Source organism: Anguilla rostrata, chromosome 13, assembly GCF_018555375.3.
Source record: "Anguilla rostrata isolate EN2019 chromosome 13, ASM1855537v3, whole genome shotgun sequence".
Taxonomy (NCBI): domain Eukaryota; kingdom Metazoa; phylum Chordata; class Actinopteri; order Anguilliformes; family Anguillidae; genus Anguilla; species Anguilla rostrata.
In genome coordinates this window covers 14121607-14131950 of record NC_057945.1, presented here as the reverse complement: position 1 = coordinate 14131950, position 10344 = coordinate 14121607, and the positions used below count along the sequence as shown (strand labels likewise).

General features: G+C 43.0%; 1 protein-coding gene across 1 annotated transcript; it reads right to left on the bottom strand.

Moving 5' to 3' along the window:
• Positions 1–2869: 2869 nt before the first annotated feature.
• Positions 2870–9730, bottom strand: LOC135238411 (transcriptional repressor scratch 2-like). The gene is made up of 2 exons (XM_064306286.1): positions 8594–9730; positions 2870–4014 (listed from the first exon to the last, which is right to left on the bottom strand). The coding sequence occupies exons 1-2, from the start codon at positions 8751–8753 to the stop codon at positions 3191–3193; spliced, it is 984 nt and encodes a 327-aa protein (XP_064162356.1). The 5' UTR covers positions 8754–9730; the 3' UTR covers positions 2870–3190.
• Positions 9731–10344: the final 614 nt, after the last annotated feature.

Here is a 10344-nt window from a genome sequence, read left to right as displayed (position 1 = left end):
GCCACTCCTTTGAAAGCATTGTGCTGTCTGTTGCTGAATGAATATGCAAGGAGCTGACGGTGCGTTTAACTGCTGGCTTTCTGACCTTCACTTGGAGGTCACTCGCTGTCATGATTTTATTCTGTCTGCAGTCTGTCTCCAGGATACTGTACATAAACCCATATTATTTTTTTGCCTCATACTCCTGCGTAATGTATTTATAATTATGTTTTTCTTTTGTTCTGTTAACTAATCATTCCATGCAAGAGTGTCCGCAGAGCATTAGTCTGAACTGAAGATGACTGCAAAATAGTGCTTGATAATATTAAATATATGAACGATCAGGTTATTGTTCCTTCTATGTTTTCTTTGTATTGTACCTCGTGTCTCAATTTCTTTTCTGTATATGCCAGCTTCTGTTAAACTGATTGATTATCATCTTAATTTCTTGAATAAACCAAAACTAATCTTGGCTTTGTTATCCATATAACTGTGGAAAGCCCTGGTGCTCACCGTTAGTTGATGTTTTTATTACATTAGTTTCTGGAAGTGTCTTCCAGATACAAGATACAAGTGGCTATGATGTCACTTTGAGCAAAGCTTTGAGAAAGACAGCTAGCACAGTATAAATAATGAATAAATTTGAGCACTGAGAGTAATGCAAAGTAACATTTTTTTTAACCTTCTTTTTCCAGAGAGGTCAATTAAGATTGGAATCTTATTTACAAAGATGGCTTGCCAATTGTTTTGCTAATTGTGAGTGCTGGCTTTTCTTTATTTTTTATAGTACCAGTCAACACTGAGAAACAAACGCAATGCCCTTAAGAGAAACCTATTTTATGTGGAGCACATTTTTGAAATTACAGTTTCCTTGAATGTCATAAGACTCCTTGCCAAAGCTGACTGATGGTGAAGTACATAACATTTACCCAAAGAGGAAGAGCCCAGCATTTGAAAAGAAAACCGTCTTTCAGAAAAAAGTAGAAGTACCACCCCACCATGGCAAATTGTAGGTTTACATGCTTTACATGTGGAATGCCACTGCATTTCTGTATCATCCTCTGTATTACAGGAAATAGAATTTCATTGAGGAGCACCCAAGAATATAATAATAATAATAATAATAATAATAATAATAAATTCATACATTAAAAAGCAACTGATTATACAGGGCAATTGCAACCATATTAATCGGAGTGTACACACCTAGTTGCAATCACAGCCACATTAGAGTTTACATGTCATGTTAAAACCACAAAACCACAGATATGCATTACAACTGGAATAGGCACTCCCTATCTCACAAATTAGGAAATTCTGTTCCAGGTCATATGCAGTACTGTGGCCTTGTTCTTTAAATATGGGGTTTAAATGCTTACTCAGTTTGTTGCAATTGCCACTAGGTGAATATGAACACATTCTTGAGCAGGTCCTTAAAAAGTACAACAGTGAACTTTTAGAGCTTTTGTTGATGTTCTTCTGAATTTAGAAAGCATAAAAGTTGTGAATGCTGAACTATTAAGCTAAAATTATCAGATTTTTCGAAACAAACCAAGCGTTTCAGTCTAAAACAAGATAGATTATTACTTGTTGTATTTTTTATTTATTGCAGGTGAATGTCCACAAGCCAAGTGTAGAACAACAGTTGCTGTACAAAAGAAAATCATTCCTGTGGAATAAATATATTGTGTCTTAATTACATCCAAATAAATGATCTGTACATTGTTCCTTTTTAAGACCAATGCCTTGTGGACTTTCTACAGCTTTTTATTTTCATGCATATAAACAAGTTCTTTGAAGATCAGCAGCATTTTACAAAGTTTTGTTAAATGGCTATACATACATACTAAATAAATAAGTAAATAAATAAATAAATAAATAAATAATCAATCAATGAATTTGCAGTGATACAAAATACTACTAAAAGATGCCGTTAGTCCAAAGTGTCAAATCATTTTGGCAACGTACAAAAAAGACTAAACAAAAGGACAACTCCATCGCAATTAAGGGTCTTGTTCATGCTTGAGGTAATCGTTAGGAAGGAGGAGCCCAGGTCGCTTGGACTCGGATTGTTTGTTGTGCTCAATGGTGTCAACCCAGCAGAACCACAAAGAAACAATAAAAAAGGACTTTAAACTCGACAGTTATGACGGAGGAAGAATAGCTATCGGCCGTGTCTCCATTATTGCGGAAGCACCTGTCGCAGGAGTGAAGAGGTCGGCGTGGTTCACACACACACTGCTATTGCTTGGTCCAGAACTTTCTCTACCTTCACCTGTTGCACGGGCATCAATAAAATGCCCAGCAAACCTGAATTTACAAATGTTGTTTCCAAAAATTGCTATATTGATAGTTTGGATTAATGACAGTACTGAGGTACAGCAATACTAAACTTTTACTGTACTCAAGTTGTGTTTTGATTCTTGTATTTGCATCTTTTCCCCAAAAGCAATCGTGTAGCTTGTTAGGACATTTAAATTAAATGCTGTACATCTGACGATGCACTCAATACTTGTGTCATTCTTCATAAAAACAATTGTTTTTGTATCCACTAAACGCCCATAATAATGATGTAGTCTGGTAAGTTTAGGGAGAAATTGGCACAAAATCACAAAATTCTATAAATATATAATAAATAAATAAACACACAGATAAATAAATAAATAAATAAATAAATAAATAAATAAATATAACACTAAATTATTTAATACTTAAATATGGCAAAAAAAACCATTTGCAAATACTGTTATATTAAAATTTTCATAAAAAAGTCAGCAGTTGCAAAAAAAGCATTTGATTCTTAGCAAAAGATAAAAACAAAAACAGCATAAAAATACCAGAGATTTCTTTTTCAACATGTCCCTTTGTCATACCCCCCACCCTCCGCCCCTGCCCCCACCCCCACATTATTTGCTATAAAATATCAGGACTAGGAAGACGACCGCTGTCGTTGACAAAGTCTCAGCCGTCGATAAAAACGAATTCACATGCCAAGCCTCCTTCTCCTCAAGTGCGCGCGTCTGTGTGCACGTGTGCACGTCTAAAGCGATCGTTCAAAAAGAAATCCAGCATCGTTTGTCGTCACCGTTTTTCGTTATTACTGTTTTACTTGAAAAATATTGCTTTCTAAAAAAAGAGGGAAGCAGGAAAGGGCGTAGGGAGGGACGGAGAGGTGCGTGGGGAAAGCCTCCCCGCCCCGCGCGGGCCCGCATCAGTTCTCGGAGCCGGAGTCGTCCTCGTCGGCGGAGCCCTTGAAGCAGGCCGACTCGTAGTGCTTGTTCAGGTAGGACTTGAGGGCGAAGGTCTTGTCGCAGCGCTTGCAGCGGTAGTGCTTGAAGGCGGAGTGCGTCTGCATGTGGGCACGCAGGTTGGAGCGGTCGGCGAAGGCCTTGCCGCAGTGGGCGCAGGCGAAGGGCTTCTCGCCCGTGTGCGAGCGCATGTGGCCCTGCAGCAGCCAGGGCCGGCTGAAGGCCTTGCTGCACACGCCGCACTTGTGCTTGAGGTCGTGCGTGAGCACGTGCATGGCCAGCGCCGGCATGGACACGTAGGTCTTGCCGCAGGTGGGGCACTTGCGCGCCATCTTGCCGTCCAGGGCGCGGTGCGTCTGCTTGTGCCGGCTGAGGTTGGAGGAGGTGGCGTAGGTCTTGCCGCACTCGCCGCAGGCGTGCCGGGCCGTGGCCCCGCCCCCGGACTCCGTCTCCGCCTCCCCTGCCTCCGCCGCCTCCGCCTCCGCCTCGGCGGCTTCGCCCCGCCCGCGGTCCTCTGTGGCCTGGCCCTTCCGGCGGGAGCGCCCGTCGGAGATGAAGAAGGCGTCCATGGTGTAGCCCTCGCTGAGCGCCTCGGCCTCGGCCTCGGCCGAGAAGCAGCCGCTGCCCGTCACGCCCGACTGGGGGCTGTCGGGGTGCTCCAGGTCGGGGTGCTCCATGTCGGGGTCGGAGTACTCCTCCCCCCCGCTGCTGGTCTGGGAGTACTTCTTCAGCCCCACCCGTCTCTCGCTCCGGTACACTGACGGCGTGATGTAGTCCTTAATGTAGCCTGAAAGGGGGGGAGGCACACACAGCAAGGCAATGTTACCTATTGCAGCGTTTTTCTAATCGGGTGCCGTGAAGTCCCCCTATTAATCTATTTCTGTCTTTAATGCAGACTTACAAGATTTACTGACTCTGATATGAAGTGCAGATTCCATTAGAGAAATACTGCTATTGTTATTATTATTATATTATTACATTGTATTATAGATAGTTTTATGGGGTTGACCAAAATCAGACAACACAAGAATATCTACACACACACACACACACACACACACACACACACACACATTAAGGATCATTTTATACCAAATAATTGTTATACAGAAGTGTATTTAATTGATAAATTTCTAGAAAGAAAATTAGAGCAGAAAACAATTTGTTGGTGGCAAATATGATGACCATTTGCAATAGAGATCAAAATATAATAGTATAGTATATTTAAATGATCCCAAGATTTTGTAAAGAGAACATTCAGAACTATTACTTTTTATACATTTTAAATCTGAGCCTCTCTGTGATTGTTCATTCCAAAAAATGGTATGTGTATAGCCTATATTACAATCAGGACATTCTCTCACCTGGGACAAGGTATCGGATATTGGAAAACCTCCCATCCCCCAATTCCCCCAGACCCCCCCCACCGCCTTTCCCCTCTTGTCAAAACATGTTCACGAACTCAATAAAGACATCTATGTACTTTCTGTATTAAATTACATTTTCAACCAGGCACTTGTGGGGATTGCCAGATGTGCTCTGGTTCTCATTTTTATCGAACCGGCGGCGAAAATGTTCCGGGAGAGAGCGTGGCGGGACGAGCCGAGCGGACTGCAGCTGAAGACCCCCGGTGTTTAAGTAGTCTCCATCCCCCGGGGTCTGATTTCTCTGAGGCTAATGTGACGATACGAAGAAGGAGCCTCTGCCATTACAAAGGCACAGGGGGAGCTTCTTCTGAGGGGCCGTTAGATTGATTTGCAGGCCGACGCCTGATTAGATTTTCGCAGCAGAGGAAGCGAAAGCCCCGTGCGTCCCGAGCTTTTCTGTTCACACAATTACGTGCAAATGAGTGAGAAGCAGCTGCCCTGAGGGGCATCGAGCTCCGCGTCCACAGCACATTCGCGTCTTTTCAATGACCGGACAAATAGACACCAGCGCTGAAACGGTGTCGATTTAGAAACGGTACAGTTCTGATTATTGTATTTAAGTGACACTGAGCAGTTCTACGTTTTTTTTTTTAAGTTGACGAATGGTTTCGTGGTTTGTGGTTTACTCGACTTCATTTTTGATAGCTTCCGAAAGCAGAAAGCAGTTCGGCAGGCTATTGGAAACCGCGGCGGGAAGCACAGGTGTAGCCTGAATGATGAAGGTTCAGGCATTTCTGGCGCTCTAACCTTGATGGGCATTTCAAAGCTAACGGTCAACGTTCCACTTAAGATTCACCTAACAATTTATGGAAAAAAAAAAAATGAATTTGTGTAAAATGCTGGATTTGGGTGTCTGTAATAGGAGGGCTTATAGCTTAGTGGCAGATGCCGCTCTCCAGTGAATTTTCCAGCATAGCCCTTTTTACACTTCGTTTTGATTTCACAAATTAAAGCTTGAGTTGATAAAAACACTTGTGATAAATATACATTTCATACCAGGGTTTCTTTTAAGTCACGTTGACTTTTCTCAACAAAGAAGTGACTCAGTTGAACAAGATTTTACCATATCCATGATAATCCGGAACCAGTACAATCTGTAAATTTCTATAGATCATAGGTTACATATTTTATAAAAGATAATTTCAGGGTAGTATTATCTTCTCACCAGAAAGCAGGTGGAGGGCTCATTTATATTTGTTTCAGAGCGGAAATCTGTTCAGCCACAGAAAATAGGTTATTCTGAAATGCTGTTTGCAGCAAGCAGTGGAAATTAAATATTAACCTCTCTTTAATAAAACTCTAGGTTATGTGTTGATCAATAAACCATTGGGTGCATGCGAGTATATGAATCTAAGGGAGAGAGAAGCACCTACAGCTCCATATTCAGCATTATATAATGACAATACGTATGGAAAAAATCAGCTAATACGTTTTTTTAAATCCCATATTGCTCTTTATGGTTCACTTGTGGATTACAGGAAGCCTGTTGCTATGACTGAGTCACAAGACAACAACTGTGTGTATTCTTAATAAGCTGTTTGAGAGGTTTCAGATTCACTACATTCTGTGTGTTGTCTATTGTATCAGTCTTGATCAGAGCTCGGAAAATGTGTAGAAACTGTCAACAGAAGAACTCAACTGGGTTCAAATTGACTCCACCGACTCCTGCATCCAGTATAACTGATGGCTAACATTCATGTAAAATGTACACGAGTCTGGCATATTATAAGTCCTGCATTTAGATATTCACATAGTCACTGTAAAATTATGTGTGTGTTTGTGAAAAAAGTACATTTTGCGCAGAATCCAAATGAAAGCTCAACTAAAAAATAGAAATAACTAATGTATCCTCTTCGAAATCTAGTTTCAAATGACTATACAACCAGCATGTGCAAGTTTCAATCAATACCAATCGAGGTCAGACAAGGAGTCCACTGTAATTTTTTAAGCCAAAGGGGGGGGATGTTGTAACTTTACCCTTTTATGTAACCCAAGGCAAGTGGTCAATGCATTTTGCATCCTCCTGTTCACACTCTGGTTAAAATGGCTCTGTCATAACTTAGTTTACACGACAATGATGCAATAAGACCATGTCTGCGGAGTAAAGACACATTAAAGTATGGAATCAAATTAAATCAAGGTCGGCTCAGAGCACACAGTGATTGCAGACTTAGGCTTGTGTTGTCAGGGTATCTCTTTTCATGCACATTTATGTGAATATAGGTATCTATAACTACACTGACGCGGCCTTGTAAACACACTGTGCAATAGACTATTAGACAGCTAACCTGTTCATTCTTATATAGTGTACTCATTTATAAACATGAAACATAAACTATGAGTTATTTTCATCATCTGCTGAGGAACTCTGGTTGCAACAAATGAAGACACTGGTAATATTTGGGTAAACAATATCCTCGTAAGCTTCAACCACATGCCATTCTGTTCAGCCTGAGGTGCAGAAAAGCTTTCGCCTTTGGAACAGGGAATTGCTGTTTTAGTATCATAATACAGTACAGGATTACTCTTGTTATGATAACTGAACGAAAGAAAGATTTATAGCACAGCCATTTTAATGTTTAGAATTAAACACGGCCACACTGCTAAAGTAGGACCTGCAGGTAAATGCATTTTCCTCACAATGCAGAGAAAAACAGGCTTTTAGATTTGAAGTCCACCACCTCAGTAAAGAGATATGTGGTAAACAGTTGTTAAGCTGCGGGTTTTGTGGGAGTGATTGTGGAGCAGGCGGAGTGTGGTCTGTGGGCTCACGCACAGCCTCCAGCTCGTAGCGCTGCGTCGCTCGCTTTCGCTGAAAAACAAAGGGAGCCAGAGAGCTGGCATCCCGAACCCGGGGGGAAACGGGCAGGCAGGGCGGCTCCTCAACGGACCATCCCGCCCCCACCCCCCCCCAAAAAAAGGGGCACCCTGCGCCCGTTTAACTTCCGCCGGGGGCAGCGGCTCGGGAACACGCCGCCCTGAAACACGCCCGCCGCTCGTGCGCTGCGCGGAGGTAGGGCGCCAGGGAGGCTGGCGATTGGAGGACGAGGCTCCGCACGTACAGTCATGTGGCTTCCAACGCACCCACCACCGCTTTTAATTTATCTTTTTTGTTTTTCCCCCATTTGCTCCTCCTCCTCCTCCAACTATATATCAGTTGTCCACTGATGACTCTTTTTTGCTGTCCGGTAGCAGTTTTGCCCCTGATGGGGCTGTAGAACTGTGTAGGACCAGCTGAGGGGAGGGGAGGGGAGGGGGCTCTACTCTAGGCGGGGGCTGAGCAAAACTCAAGGGCAACAGCGGCTAAGGACGAACACATCATCCCACGATGATCCGAGTTCCACAATGCTGCCTCCCACAGAGGCTCCGGCGAGACACGCCTCGCACCGGAACAAACGCAGACGTGTGTGTGCGTGTGTGCATGTGTGTGTGTGAGAGAGAGAGAGAGAGAGAGAGAGAAAGAGAGTGTGTGTGCATGTGTGTGTGCGCGGATGTGTACGTGTGTGAACGAGCAACAATGGCCCAGAGAAATCAAGCCCCGTTTCCGAAGCTCATTTGCATAAGCCGATTGCTCTGCTGTGACCTGAATTGCATTTGCGCACCATCAGAGTCAAAAAACAAAAGTCTGGACGCATGGAGCAAGGGGGGGAGGGGAGGAGGGGTCTGGAGGGGATGGGGGTGGTGGTGGTTGGGGGGGGGGTTATTTTGGATATCACTGCAACAGCAACTCAGCTTTATGTAACATATTTTAATTAGAGAACATGAACCTCAATAGGGATGTTTTCATTTTCAACAAATTCATGCATGCTGGCACATACTGGAAACATTTTTATAGTCTATATACACATATTTCTCTGCCCACAAAATATCAGAAGGATTGTGGTGAGCTTGCATTTAGCTGCACAGCAATTTCTTCAAAAAGAAGGGATTAATACTAACCATTTTCACTGAGATGGACCCCCAGGCTGGCCACAGACTCTGTGATGGAGCGTGCGAAAGTGTAGGATTCATCCAGGTGGTGGTGGTGGTGACTAGAGGACACTGCAGACGACGAGAAATCATCCAGCTTAATCTGCTTCACCAAAAACGAACGGGGCATGTTTCACTGTCCGGCAAGGCGAGCCCAAGGAAAGAGCATGAAAAAAAGCAGCAGAAAACCGAACACGCAAAAAGAGAAAAACTGTAACAGCAAACAAAAAAAATTGATGGTAATCCGTGAGTTACTTCAAGACACCCGTCCAAAAAAAAAAAAAAAAATAGAAGAAAAAAAATAAAGATGAAGAAAGGAAAAACAGTGAAAGAGGATGCTGCGTGCTGCGATTCCTTTTAGCGGCTTAAAAAAAATTGTTCAGCACTGGATAGCTCTTCTGATGCAAGCCAGCAAAATGGACAGAGAGAAGTAAAAGGGAGAGAGTACAGAGACAGAGAGAGGGAGAGAGAGAAAGAGAGAGAGAGAGAGGAGAGAGAGAGTGACTGTCAGACTAGCTGAGATCAGCAATCACGCCTGCTTTTATATGGGGCACAAGCAGTGAGATCAGGTGGTCCTTCGAAATGGAGCTGCTTAGCTTTAATCCATCAAATGTCCCTGGGGACACACATCGAATTACAACTGAACCGTCTGTGCCTCCACACACACACACAAACTCGCACGCACGCACACACACACACACACACACAAGGAAGAGAGAGAGTGCAGCCGAGCCAGTCTCCCCCTCTTTTCCACCCCTCCCTCCTTCCGTGCGCTGAGAAAAGAAGGGAGAAGGCAGACAATGGAGACACGTGGAGGGAAGCGTACGGAGGGTCCGGTCCTCCGCCGTTTTCTGGTGAAGTGACACAGTTTGCGTCGTCCTGCGGCCGCGCTGCCTCCCCATAGCCCTGCTGCTTTCAGCCTCCTTCGGTCAGTTAGGAATATATTGCTGCTGCACAATATCACACATGTTTCTGAGGGAGGGCAGTAATAAAGTAAGCACACAGTGCAGTAAAAATGCTTGTGTTATCACAGGAGATCTGAAGATAACGAATCCACCAAAAATACTACTACTACTGCAACTACTATTACTACTACTACACTACTACTACTACTAATAATAATAATAATAATAATAATAATAATAATAAATAAATAAATAAAAATAATCATCATCATAACACTACTTTCTAAATTGTCAGTATAGTAGTAGTATACATTTTTTATTATGTATTTAATGATTACATAATAATTCATACATTCTGGATATTTTATCTTTGTTTTTAATTTTAATTTTAAAAATTAGTTTTACAGTTTCAATATACGTTAAAATACTTCCTAAACTGCAAGCACATCAGTCTTGTAATAAAATAATTTGATTACCAAACAATATCACTTAATTTGAGTCCATTTCATTTATGTTAATAAAATTCCCCAGCCAGTGAGATTCCAAACATGCATTTGATGGGCATAATATTGAAATATTCATCTCGTGGATGAGAGTGAGTGCAGGTTCGACCGTGGACAATGCCAGCCTCCCAGCCGTGTGGAGCCGTCACACACTCTGCAGCCACACAAAAGATCAGGACTCAGCTCTCATTGTCTCATTCACCCCCTGCTATGTGAGTTATGCTGCTGATGCCTAACCCATGTCTTAATGGCTAGTGGCAGGGGAAACCTAGCCCCACCTGTTTTTTTTTTTTTTTTGGGGGGGGGGGTTACT

Bases quoted from the DNA above. Each gene is read 5' to 3' on its own strand.
- LOC135238411 (XM_064306286.1), bottom strand. From the start codon at position 8,753: ATGCCCCGTTCGTTTTTGGTGAAGCAGATTAAGCTGGATGATTTCTCG. The intron at 4,015-8,593 runs GTTAGTATTAAT...CCCCCCTTTCAG, and splicing joins GGTCCATCTCAGTGAAAATG to GCTACATTAAGGACTACATC.